The 13,764-nt window shown below is 48.8% G+C and overlaps 1 protein-coding gene across 2 annotated transcripts in view; it reads right to left on the bottom strand.

Moving 5' to 3' along the window:
* The window catches only part of MTOR (mechanistic target of rapamycin kinase), a 127,194-nt gene that overhangs the window by 102,438 nt on the left and 10,992 nt on the right, over positions 1–13,764 (bottom strand). For both annotated transcript variants that reach the window (XM_032360634.1, XM_032360633.1), the window contains exons 7-13: positions 8,160–8,435; positions 7,961–8,069; positions 4,457–4,643; positions 3,405–3,533; positions 2,447–2,691; positions 1,182–1,397; positions 632–837 (exon numbers count right to left, since the gene is read on the bottom strand). In XM_032360634.1, the coding sequence (XP_032216525.1) occupies positions 632–837; positions 1,182–1,397; positions 2,447–2,691; positions 3,405–3,533; positions 4,457–4,643; positions 7,961–8,069; positions 8,160–8,435 (1,368 nt within the window). The remainder of the gene's footprint in view (positions 1–631; positions 838–1,181; positions 1,398–2,446; positions 2,692–3,404; positions 3,534–4,456; positions 4,644–7,960; positions 8,070–8,159; positions 8,436–13,764) is intronic.

Genomic DNA, 13,764 nt, shown 5'->3' with positions numbered 1-13,764 from the left:
AAAGGATGCAACTCTTGACTTGGGGTTGTGAGTTCGAGCCCCATGTTCGGCATGGAACCTACTTAAAAAAAAAAAAAAAAGTCCTAGTAGATCAAGCCACAAGGCCAATCTGAAGCTACCTTTGGTTCTAGCCTTCTAGCTGGCTTAGCTTGGCATTTGATATTATTTAAGAACGAATGCCAGGGATCACAGACCGGGGCAATGACCATGAGAAGCAATGTTGGAACCATTCTCATCCTTGGCCTCTGTGCCAGACCTGGCATCAGCAAGAGCAGGCGAGTGGAAAGGAAGGTCGGGCGCTGCGAAAACGAGACGCCATCTGCGGGCTGAGCGGAGAGGGCCCAGGAGTGCAATCTCTGGGACTTGCCAGCAACAAGAGAAGAGCTGCAGAAGAGGTTAGCTGGGATAGGAGGGCCCCTGGAGTTACACTGCCGAGAGGCTGACGAGGTGATCAGCACTGGAACTGCAACTGTGAAGCTGGGAAAACAAGCACTCTTGGAGCCAAAGGTGGCTTTTACTGGGTATCTTGACCTTTCTCTCCCTTCCTGGTCCTCGTCTCTCTTTCCCCCAACCACTCTCACAGTGACAGTTCCTTTGCCACTGCCTCTAGGTCCAACTGTCACACCATTACCTGGATGAGCATCTTGCGCAGGAAAGGCATGACGAAGGCCGGGTTCATGCTACTGAGCCGCCCCACGGTGCAGATGGCCAGCTCCCGGATCTCAAACACCTGGTCGTTCAAGGCCACAAACAGGGCCTGCAAATTCTCTGCCTGGGCCAGGTGGGCATCGAAGCGCTCATCCAGGGATGCCAAGACACAGTAGCGGATGTCAGGGTCTGCAAGGGCAATGATGCCTTTCAAGCCTCTTCAATGCCATCATCCCTCTGGTCGTTTCCCAGATTCTGTCCCCACCACCTCCAGCTTAGGGAGAAGGTACCACGTACCTTTCTCTCATCTCACCCGTCAAATCTTTCCTGTACTCACAGAAGCAACGGCAACAGAAATTAAAGACAGATGCTTTTACACCAGCAGGCTGGAGTAGCCAAGCCCAGCACTTTGGCTGAGACATCAGCGGGCTAAGGCCAAAAGTCTCTAGAGAGGCCATGCAATGCAGCTGGCTAATCCCAACTGCCCCGGGCGCGTAAACTCCCCTAGACTGCTCCTGTCTCACCAGCCATACCGGGATCTGTTATCCCAACCACGAGCAGCTTGCTGAGCACGTCTGCCACCACTTGCACCGCGGTCTGGCTGACCACGTGAGCGTGGCCGCTGATGAGGTGGACGGAGGGTGTGAGCAGGCGGGAGCAGGTGCGGGCAGCTTCCATGCGGATCTCCTTGTGCTCGCTGTTCAGGAAATGATCCGCACAGTGGCGGACGAACTGGGTCAGAGAGTGGCCTGGATACAAAGGCAGAGAGAAAACAAAATAAACACTGCCGCTCGAGACGGCATGCGTACAACTAGCTAGCTGCATTTTTCATTTCATGGGTACGAATTCAACTTTCAACAAGATACTGACCCAGAACGCTTCTCTTTAAAAAGGGTTTACAAATGGGTTTCCGATTGGCAGAGAGGCAGAAGGGAGGCCGAGGAGTGGGGAGACAGAAAGAAAGGCATTCTAGCCACCCCCCTCCTAATCCTTTATTTCCTTCAAAGAATGAATTATTTTATTTTATTCTGACCCAAACCTTTATGTTCCCAGAGAGTAAAACAATCCTTGATCAAATTTACCTTGTCGATTTTAGTTCCCAGATTTGAATACCAAAAGACAGTCTGGCGTAGGCTGGGTTTAAATAGAGCTACTTTCTATTCATTACAAATACATTATCCTGGGTGTTGATCAGTGCAAGTGGAGGGGCTACAAGAGGGAAACCACAGATGGCTATAAGCATTCAGATGGCACGTTTAGGCTTTTGTACTTGCTTGTTCCCCTGCAGTCTTGATCACTGCTACATACATGATTTTAAATTTCAAAAGTATTCGTTTTTCTTTCCTGAAATAGATCTCCCTAGGGCATTGATATGGGTTTATCTGCAGCTTAGAACTCCACAGTACAGCACTCTTGAAAATCATACTGCCATAGGAATGGAAATTCTTAAAAGCCTCCTGGCTTAAACATTTTAAAGCATTAAATACCATCTCAGCTTCATGGATGTGGGGGGGATGGGGAGCTCCATCTCTGACCTTCTCATCTCTGAAGCATTAATTCCTTGGATCAATGCATAATTTCCCTGAGCACCATCTGCCCCCAAACTCAGGATGGGACAGAGAGACAGAGAGCAGGAATTGACAGCACATGCAAAGAGCCAAGGAGGCTGAGCTGCTACAAGGTCAGCTATCGGGTCTCCTGGATCCCAGGAAGATCCAGGACTTCTAGGCGCCCTCCTTCTTTTCTTGGGGTTCCCAGCAACACTCACCGTCTTGGCAAAGTGGCTACAATTTCTTACCTTCAAACTCGAAGCTGCCAAGAGTACGCAGAGCCAGAGTAATGCTGCCCACATCACTGGCCTCAGGCAGGGCTGTGAGGCCAGGCGAAGCCAGCTGATGGGCCAGGCCCTTGGGCATGCCCGGGTGCCGGAGAGGTTTGTGCATCAGGACCAGGGACAGCATCTTCAGGAGTCCATCCTGGATGTCCTTCTTCAGCTGTGGAATCTGTCGGCTCAGGTCGTACAGCACAGCAGTGAGGGCAGGGCTGAGGGGAAGGAAACCAGGCATTTACGGCACTGGGCAAGACATTTGTCTGTTCTTGAGAAGAAACAACCCCTCTTATCCAGCAAGGGGATTGGGGGCACCACTGCTTGGTCTTTAAAGTAGAAGGAATACTATAAAATAGAAGAGATGTCTTGAACTCTCTCGGCCATGTCAGAGATTTCAAAGCAATCTACGAATTTCTGGCCTTTGCCAGAACTTGCTTAATGTAATTTAGCCACTGCTGAAGACCAAGCCTCAATAAACAATCTGGGAAGCAAATGAGGAGCCTCATCCTTATTTTATAGATAAAGAGAACTAAAGTGAGAAAAACCAGGCAGCTTCCCAACGATGCCATGAACAGTTGCAAACATCAGCTGAGCCTGTCTTCTGCACAAGGCCCAGGGGCCAGAGTGCCCGGTACATGACTCTTTCACTTAACCCATGTGACAACCTTGAACAAGAGGAGCTGCTATTATGCCCACTTTTCAGGTGAGAAAACTGAGGCTCAGAGAAGTTAAGTAACTGGTGAGAATCACACAGCTAACTAAAGGCAGAACCAGGGTTTGAAACCAGCCTGTGTTTAGTGTGAGCTCTCCTGCCTGTCCAATTTTATGAGCAAACACCCACACTCTGCTCTATCAACGCTGTCCCATATGCCACAGGTCAAGGCTCATACTACCCCAGATGGGAGAAGCTCAGGTTGCTGACACCCACCTCAGTCCCACTGCCAGCATGGGCTCCAGCAGCTCCTTGATATCCTGTTGGATGCCTGGCCCCATCGCCCGGGCCAGCATGCTGATACAGGTGAACACTGTGGCATCCACCTGCATGGCCTTCTGTCTCCTGCAGGGGACCAAAAGAGTGGCTACTTCAGACAAAATGACATTGTGGGATGTCCCACCTCCAGATCACCTTGGGACAAGGAGGGCAGGGGATCAGGCATGGCCAAAATCTACTGCACAATTCTAGGGGGCCGACCACACCCGAGACACTGTAGATTTGAATTTACAACAATCCAGCAGATGGCAGCCATGTATCTTGAGGAAGGGGCCCCTTTCTCGAATTTGCACACAAGGCTGGCCAAGGTACCTATTTAGGAAGCAAACTGAACAGTGTATCTATCAGGGACCAGGGTAGGGCACATCCATCGTATGGAAAATTCTTCTCCCCCGCGATGAGAAGGCTGAGCTTTAGAATGGGGAGGCTTATCCCTTCACTAGACCAATCCTTGCTACTAACACAGAGGAAGATCAAAACACAGCTTTAGCCAACACTGACCACCCTCCAGCCTTAGAGGAGACACCCCGGCCTCTCCAGGTTGCGGGATGCTGAAGGTTTTTCTTGTATTCTCTTCACTGGACGGCTACAGGGGTTAGAATAATGCACCTCACTTCAGTGATAAGGAAAAAGTCAGCATTAGGTCCCTTCACTTCTAGTCCAGAAGCTCTCTCTTCAGGTCTTACATCAAAAGGCCTTTGAAAGCCAGAGAAAAGAGCAAAATTAGGAGATTCCCAGTTAATTATAATACCAAAAACAGCACTGGCATCTAACATGTTCACAAGGTATTCAACGTCCCCAAATATTTATATATGTATATAACTTCATTTGAAAAAGGCTGCCACTCCACTGAGGAAGGGTTGAGCTTTGTGAGATTTGCTACACCCTGGGGCTTAATGAGGAGGAGAACAGGCTTCAGCTCCATGGAAACTGGGATGGAGCATCCATCCAGATGGGGTGGAAGGTGGAATCATAACAGAGATGCTTACTTATGGGCAAAGTCCTTAGGGGGTAGGGCTGCACGGATGATGTCCAGCACCCGAGGTAAATAGACCTTAAACTCAGATCTCACAGCCACAGAGAGCAGCCCCAGGGCTTGGAAGGCTGCTGTACGTTCCTTCTCCTTCTTGACACAGCTTAAGACATGGTTCATGGTATCTTGGAGGTACTGGGTATCTGATCATAAGAAAGACAAAGCATATGGCTCAAGGTCAGGGTTGGTGTAGATATCAAAGGTCAGACTTCCTATAAAACACTTAAATATAAGAATAAATCAACAGAGAGGCACATGGAGGCTCCGTGGGTTAAACATCTGCCTTTGGCTCAGGTCATGATCTCAAGGTCCTGGGATCGAGCCCCACGTTGGGCTACTTGCTCAGCAGGGAGTCTGCTTGTCCCTCTCCCTCTGTCTCTCCCCTTGCTTGTGCTCGCTTTCTCTCTCTCAAATAAATAAAATCTTAAAAAAAAAAAAAAAAAAAAAGGAGGGGTGCCTGGGTGGCTCAGTCAGTTAAGCAGCTGCCTTCTGCTCAGGTCATGATCCCAGGGTCCTGCGATCAAGCCCCACATCGGGCTCCCAGCTCAGCGGGGAGCCTGCTTCCTCCTCTCCCTCTGCCTGCCTCTCTGCCTACTTGTACCCTCTACCTCTCTGTCAAATAAATAAATAAATAAATAAATAAAATCTTTCGGGGGAAAAAAAAAGGAATAAATTAAGAGAGCCTGTTGAAAAAAGGTAAAGAATTTTAGAGGCTATATTAACGAAAGTCTTAAGCTTGATAATCACTCCTCAGATACATCTTTTAGAAATATTAGAAATGTAAGATTTTTTTCCCACTTTAATTAAAAACAAAAAACCAAAAAACCAAAATCTTAAAGGGTCTCCAAAAACAGTAACATTGCATAATTATCCCCATTAGTGCTACATTTTGAGGGAAAGACTACATGCTCTTGTTTAAGAAATATATGTTAAATCTTGCTTAAAAACAAAGAGATGATCATCTAAACTATTTTATATCACACTGAAATTTAAAGTAATATTGAATACTGTTGTAATAAACAGGCCACTCTATTCAGCTTAGGCCTGGAAATCACTTTGCTATTACCCAGAGATTTTTGTTATAGTTATATTTAATAGAACAAGACTTAGTCTGTAATTTGGGAAGCCACAAGTGTATTTTCATTAAATTTCCATCAGCCAATATGCACGGGTAAGCGATTCTTGGGCAATTTAAGCGAAAGTGTTATTACTCCTCTGAAGGTTGGAATTTCCTGATTTTTGACTCTTCTGTTTCTTCCCTTCCATCCTGCTGGCCTCAAATCCATGCACCAGCAGAAAATACAGAGCAAGGAGGCAAGACCACACATCTGCTAGCAAGTGAGGGATGCCGAGGGCCCCCAGAAGCTCATTTAGGAGGCAGCAGAGTCCAAACAACACAGATGCCCCCTTGCATTTACTCTAAAGAGAAAGGTCTTCTCTCATGGCTCTCAGGGTCAAAGCATTCTGGGGCTTGAAAACAGAAGAGCGGGGCGCCTGGGTGGCTCAGTGGGTTAAAGCCTCGGCCATCAGCTCAGGTCATGATCCCAGGGTCCTAGGATTGAGCCCCACATCGGGCTCTCTGCTCGGTGGGGAGCCTGTTTCCCCTCTCTCTCTGCCTGCCTCTTTGCCTGCTTGTGATCTCTGTCAAATAAATAAATAAAATCTTAAAAAAAAGAAGAAGAAAACAGAACAGCGAGGTTATGTAACCTCACAATTTCAGAGCACATCCACGAGGAAAGTGGGACTTCTGCACGGACACAGCATTTCAGCAGGAAAGGAGCTGAGGGTGACGTCCTTTGCCCAATTCAGCACCCTAAGGGACTAGGAATTGTTCGAGGTTCCAGTCCAATCTTAGCGTGTTTTTGATACGGCCAAAGCTTACGTCATCGGGAAGTTCAAGCAATGACATCCAAGCTGCAAGCTTTAAAAAAGCGTCACCTTCCCCATGAGGCCACACATACGGGGGCTGCCCAGGCTGCATTTCAATGACACATTTAGTATAATATTTAATAAAACAACAAAGACCCACATCAAAAGAATACACCTGGGGGCCCTCTGAGCCTTGGTATCCTGCTCCTAGGCGGTCCTTTGAACTTACTGGGGTAACTGCTTCTATAGCATGCCAGACTTTGATCAAATTCGGCCTAGTTATTACTTTCTTTTGAACCACAGACTTTCAAACCACGGTTATTTAAAGCCCTACTGCACGGGGGCACGTCTGGTCATTAAAAAGGAGAACAGCTGCTGGGTACCAGGTAGGAAGAATGGAAAACTGAAAAAATACGATTTTCATGGTTATCCTTCCTGTCTGTTCATTGATGTTATGTGGCTAACGGTCTCGCCCTTACAAAACACAGTCTCATCTCACACACAGCACGCTGAATGCCAACCACGTATTCTTCCCATTTTGTCTAGACTGGGGGGGTGAGAAATGAGTCTGTGTGCTAAGAGGGAAAGGCAGGAGGGTCGGGCTGACCTTCCACTTCCCCTCCTGGCTCTCAGGTGCTCCTGAATGCTTATTAAGCACAGGCGACGGGCACCGTAGGGAGGTGGGAAGAGATGTTCAAGATGGGGATCTCTCCACTCAGCGAGTAGGGAGGTAAGAGAAGGATATTAAGTACAAACAGGCAACTGGAGTATTACTACCATTTTTAACCTTGACCTTCCTTGTAAAATGGATCTGAAGTGGGGGGCAGTAAAAGCAGAATAATGGCTTCCATCTACTGGGGCTTACTCTGGCCCTCGGGACGAGGTGGTCAGGCATTCGCGCAGCTCATCTTGTAAGGCAAGGACTGACCTTCCCCACTGACAAGTCCGGAAGTGGAGGCCCAGGAGGGTCAAAGAACCTGGCTGAAACCTCACAGTTGAGGACAGAAGTGGGATTCGTTCCCAGGTCAGATGCCGAAGCCTTCCCACAGCTGGGGGCCCTAAAGGAAGCGGGAGGAGAGTACGCCCGGCTGGAATCACCCAGGGAGGCCGTGGGGAGAAGCCAGCACCTGAGCTGGGACAGCTGCAGGAGCCAGCGCAAGCCGGGCAGGAAGATGGGAGCCCACAGTCTGTCGTCTCTGAAACCTGCCTCTGAAACCTCCAGGCCCTCTTCCCTGTGAGCCGTGACCAGGGGCCGAAGCAGCCCGGTCACCGCTTCCTCCTTCCCCACAGAGAAGCTGCTGCGTGATATCTAAGACCCAAACTGCCCTTCCTTTGGTCTCTCCTAAGCCGGTCATGAACTTGTCTTCCATACACGCAGAGCTGCTTGGCTCCAGAACGGCCTCCCCGCCTGCACCCTGATTCTCCCTGTGACAGCTTGAACGAGGCGTGGCTGAAATCAGAGGGGAGGCGAAGACACCAGACACGAGCCCCGAAACTGGCTTCAAACGAGAGGCAGACGTTGACTCTTGGGAACGACTTCTGTTCGATTTCCCTCCAAGAGGGAATGACACATGTCTGCGGACAACCTCACCTGTGAAGGCAGAAGGTCGAAACGCGGCCAGGCGGGGCAACAAATTAAGGATTGTCATCTGGATCAGCGAGTTCTTGCTATTCCTGCATTTCAGCACCCACTGGCACACCTGAGGGAGGAGGGCGAGGGCTGGTGAGGGAGCGGGAGCGCGGAGCTTGGGTGGGGGTCGGGGCGGGGGGCCGGCCCTCTCAGCACTTACCTGGTCAAATTTCTCCTCCATCAGGTCTCTGCAACACCGACTCTCCACCAGGGTCGATTTCGCTGGGCTGGGGGAAGCCCCGAAGCCCATGAGGCCTTGGTGAGAGCTGTACCCCAGCAGTCCCACCAAGGCGTTGGACTGCGGGGGCTGGACAGCCTGGAAACTGGTAAAGGGGGTGATGTGGCGCGGTTTCGTGCCGAAGCCCATGAGGTCCTTGCAGTACTTGTCATGCACCAGCTGCTGCTGTGTGATTTCTTCCATTTCTTCTCTCAGGCGCTGTGTGGTAGGGGGAGGGGTCCGCTTTACTCACAGGTACCATTTGCCTACCGCTATGGGCTCTGCAGAGTGACTCGTCTGCCCCACCCTGAAGGGGAACTATTCTCAAAGTGGGGGGTGCCCGCTTCTCATCTTTCTGGATTTGCCCAGAACCTTGCAGGGGGTTCTGTCCTAATTCAGGCAGAAGGGCACCACCTACTGAACCATGAAGGAGCAGCAGGGGGCTGGCTGCCAAGGACCCCTCCCTTGGTTTGGGAAAGCTGAGCTGCAAATGGCCATGACTCCAGACCTAAGGCTGTGGCTGAGAAGCCTCTGGCGAGGGTGACGGGCAACCCCACGCCCGGGTCCTGGCAGAGAGGACAGTCTCCTCTCCTCATCAGAAACCCAGGCAGAAACAACTTGGGCAAGTAATTTTCTCAGGATCCGAGGAATTCCGTGGCAGGTGGGGACTAATCTGACTTACTGAGAATTCACATCTATGTCCTCCTAGTCAAAGGGCTGCTTAGTGACAGTCCAAACTGAGAAGGACATAAAACAATGCGTTTCTCAACTTCCATACTCTTCCCGACACAGGCACTCTCACTTTTCAGACACGCTCTGCACTATTCTTATCAAGCTCACCCAGGACTCCGATGCTGCTACATGGGATGGTCAATTCTCAGTCTTCGTCTTGTCTTCATCTTATCTGACTTATCCGCAGCATTGGATCCAACTTAAGATTTCCTCCTCTGAAAACTCCTTCTTCCTTGCCTTCTTGGATCCCGAGCTTTCCTGGCCCCGTGCATCTCCTTCTTCCCCGCACAGCTGCCCCTTGGTCCCCCCTGTGTTGCTCATCTCCTGACCTTGGGTATCAGGCCCCACCTCTTCTGCAACAACACTAGTGCTCTGCTGGGGATCTAGTCACCTGGTCTCGGGACTTGACGTCACAGCTATGTGCTGATGACTCCCAAATCCATGTCTCCACCCGGATCTCCCCAAGAAAGACTCAGTGCTCTACCCAACGGGTGTCTCAAACTTAACATACTCATAAGCAAACTCCTGACCTTCTACCCCAAACCTGCTCCTTCTACCTCAGTCCTCCTGTCTCAGCAAATACCACCCTACCCTCCCAGTCACCCAGGCCCAAAACCTTGACTGCTCTCCTTCCCACTGAGCCCCAAGTCCTAAATTCAGAATCTAGCTACTCCTTGTGCCTCCACAGGTCCCCCTAGGATTCAAGCCTCTGCTAAGGATGCTGCAGTTCCGTCCTAACAGGACTCCGGACATCAATCAGCCCGGGGCCCTGATGATAATCCACTCAATACGGCGGCCACAGCGATCCTTCGGAAACATGAGTCTAACGTCACTTCACTGCCCCAAACTCCCTAACAGCTTCCCACTTCACACACACGGTCCATTTGGCGGCTCCCGAGATCCCACACGATGTACCCCTTTCCTTACAGCAGCGTTTCTCTGACCCCATCTCCCGCCTCCTCTCTCCTGTCACACAGCTCAGTCCCAATGGCCATCTCGTTCCCCTCCAAAGGCAGCCTGCTCCCGCCCCAGGCCTTTGTGCCTACTGAACCAGCTGTCTGGAATGCTCTGCCCAGGTATCTATTTGTATCTGTCTTTCTTACCTCCTTCTCAACTGTGCCCAAATGTTACCTTCTTCTTCTTCTTTTTTTTTTAAGATTATTTATTTATTTATTTGACAGACAGAGATCCCAAGTAGGCAGAGAGGCAGGCACAAAGAGAGGAGGAAGCAGGCTCCCCGCTGAGCAGAAAGCCCGATGCGGGGCTCAATTCCAAGATCCCGAGATCATGACCTGAGCCGAAAGCAGAGGCCCTAACCCACTGAGCCACCCAGGCGCCCCCAAATGTTACCTTCTAAAATGTAATCCTTGATCCATGCTAGCACCTCCTGGTCTCTTTGCCTGCCCTACTTTTCTCCAGAACATTCAACATCACACGATACCCTACAGTTGAGCCTTGAACAGCAGGAGCGTGAACTGCACCGGTGCATTTACTATGGATGTTTCCCCATAAACCCAGTACTTTCTTTCTTATATTTTACCAGATTTTATATTCTCTAGCTTACTTTGTTGCAAAAATACAATATATTATACACTTAACATATTGAAATGTGTGTTAATTGACTGTTTATGTTATCGATAAGGTTTCTGGCCAACAGGAGGCTATTAGTAGTTACGTTTGGGGGAATCCAAAGTTACGTGTGGATTTTTGACTGCGTGGGGGGACTGACGCCCGGACCCCTGCATCGTTCAAGGGTCAGCTGTGTATCTTTTTACTTATTTGTGTATTGTCTCCTCCTGGTAGAATAGTGTTTTATTCACTGCTGCATTATTCCGGCTCTTAGGACTTGGCGCAGATGACCCATGGCAGGTGCTCAGTGACTGCTGAATGCATTAACAAGTTACAAAATTATAACCTTACATCTGGAATAGTTCTTTGGAACTGACAAAATTTACAAAGTTCTATTTCATTTAAATCTATTTAGGTGACATTCTGTTCTCCTGGGAGAAAACAGAGACCCCACAGTGGGGAAGGCTACGGTGGAAAGCCCAGGTTATACCTGGGTGGGAATTCTCCGAGGGTGACCATTTACAGAAGGCCCACCCTAGCAGGCGTCGTGCCAGGCGCTACATGTACAGTCAACCCTTGAACAAGGTGGAGGTTAGGGGCACAGACACCCCACGCAGTTGAAAATCCACGTGTAGGGGATTTTTCAGGCTCCCTGGTCAGAGGGGAGTCTGCTTTTCTCTCCCTCTCTGCCCCTCCCGCCCACTCACGCTCGCTTGCTCTCTTTCAAATAAATAAAATATTTAAAAATAAGTAAAGGAGGGGCGCCTGGGTGGCTCAGTGGGTTAAGCCGCTGCTTTCGGCTCAGGTCATGATCTCAGGGTCCTGGGATCGAGTCCCACGTCCGGCTCTCTGCTTAGCAGGGAGCCTGTTTCCCCCCTCTCTGCCTGCCTCTCTGTCTACTTGTGATCCTTCTCTCTGTCAAATAAATAAATAAAATCTTAAAAAAAAAAAACTAAAGGAAAAATAAGTAAAAATAAGTAAGTTAAGTAAATAAATAAATAAAAGAAAATCCATGCATTACTTCTTCTTTTGTAAAGATTATATTTAGGGGTGCCTGGGTGGCTCAGTGGGTTAAAGCCTCTGCCTTCGGCTCAGGTCATGACCCTAGGGTCCTGGAATCGAGCCCCGCATCAGGCTCTCTGCTCAGCGGGGAGCCTGCTTCCTCCTCTCTTTCTGCCTGCCTTTCTGCCTACTTGTGATCTCTGTCTGTCAAATAAATAAAATCTTAAAAAAAAAAAAAGATTGTATTTAATTATTTGACAGAGAGATAGGAGAGCACAAGTAGGCAGAGCAGCAGGCAGAGGCAGAGGGAGAGGGAGAAGCAGGCTCTCTGCTGAGCAGGGAGCCCAACGTGGGGCTCAATGCCAGGATGCTGGGATCATGACCTGAGCTGAAGGCCGCAGCTTAACCGACTGAGATACCCAGGCACCCCCATGTGTAACTTCTGACTTCCTTAAAACTTAACTACTAACAGCCTACTGTTGACCAGAAGTCTTACCGACAATAAACAAGTGATTAGCACACATTGTGTATGTGTACTATATGCTGTATTCTTACAAGAAAACAAACTAGGAAAAAGGAAATGTTATTAAGAGAATCATCAGGAAGAGAAAGTGCATTCACAATACCATACCATATTTATCGATAACCAAAGTGTATGTCATCTATTGACAGGATGAATCGTCTGTTAGTACCTACGTGAATACTATCTTATCTGGAGCAAAACAATACAGATGTTATATGCATTACTGACACCACACAGCAAAAATGAAAAGATAGTGAAAAAGAAATTCGTATTTATTTATAATGATTCAGGCACTGGTAACAAAGATGCAGCGATAAGACTGTTTTAGGGCAGCTTAGTGACGTTGAGACGATTGCTTCATGGGAGCCTAGCCTATACTCTAATGAATGAGTTGTTATTAAATTTTTATAGTATATAGTACTATAGTCATATTCATAATATAGTATGGAAACACCGATTGATACATTTTTTTTTAAAAACCCACTAACCTGCGATGACATGCTGATATGAGACAGGCACACTATATGGCCATGAAATTCTTTGAAAGCAAAGTTACAAAACGGTAAGAAAACCAACACGTTACTAACTTTCACTGTACAGTAAACGTCACTCACCTTACGCCGACACAGGGACAGGCTGTCCATTTCTGCATGAGCTTTGCACACGAGGTTCCACATGATCGAGTCTTAGGCAACGACAGTGACATAAAAACACCTTGTACAGTCTTGCTGTACAGTCAATAGATTTTCACACGGAGACTCACAAATGCACAGTAGCGAAGTTTGTTAACTGGACGGCACAATGACTATATCTTCCCTATCTGCTAGTGGGAAGTGGCTTGCAGGAAGGGTCCGTGTTCTTGCGGTGTCTCACGGTGAGCAGACTGAGACAGACGAGGCGACAGCTTGCTGCTGCAGGGGTGGTAGCGGCGGGAGAAGTGGGAAGGGAGGCAGGGGACACGGCACCCAGAAGTATGTCATAATTTGTTTGACTTTTTGGCTTTCTCGTTTCTCTACAAATGTCCTTCTACAGTAGTGAGCCCTCTTCCACGGTCAGCTTCATTTCAGTGCCTGCATCACAGAAGGATCCGTGTCGTGAAAGGCGTCAAGTGCAATCTTGATTAATCAGATGCCCCCTGGGTCCTGGCCCTGCTTCTTCCAGGTCCCTCTCCCTCATCATCCAGTGCCAGCTCGGAAACACTCACCTCCCGCAAGTCATCTTCTGCTCGTTCCTCTGCTGTGGTGTCTGTTAGGTCTTGAGATTTTCCAAGATTATATCACCCTTCAACACCACCTACCCTTTTTGGCCATATCCGCTTTCTTTCGATCTCTTTCATGGTTACCTTGACTGGCTCTGTTGCAACTCCTATAAAGTCATGCATGAGATCTGGTCACAGTTCTCTCCAGCTGGAATGTATTGTTTCAGGCTGGATGACATTTGGGGCTTTTTCTACAACAATGGCATTTTCTTTTTTTTTAAAATATTTTATTTACTTATTTATTTGACAGACAGAGATCACAAGTAGGCAGAGAGGCAGGCAGAGAGAGAGAGGAGGAGGAAGGCTCCCTGCTGAGCAGAGAGCCCAACGTGGGGCTCGATCCCAGAACCCTGAGATCATGACCTGAGCTGAAGGCAGAGGCTTTAACCCACTGAGCCACCCAGGCGCCCCAACAATGGCATTTTCAATGGTGCGATCCCTCCAGAATTCCCATCAGGGTTCTC

Source organism: Mustela erminea, chromosome 10, assembly GCF_009829155.1.
Source record: "Mustela erminea isolate mMusErm1 chromosome 10, mMusErm1.Pri, whole genome shotgun sequence".
Classification (NCBI taxonomy): domain Eukaryota; kingdom Metazoa; phylum Chordata; class Mammalia; order Carnivora; family Mustelidae; genus Mustela; species Mustela erminea.
Note: the sequence above shows the minus strand (reverse complement) of the source record. Positions and strands in the feature narration are given on the sequence as shown.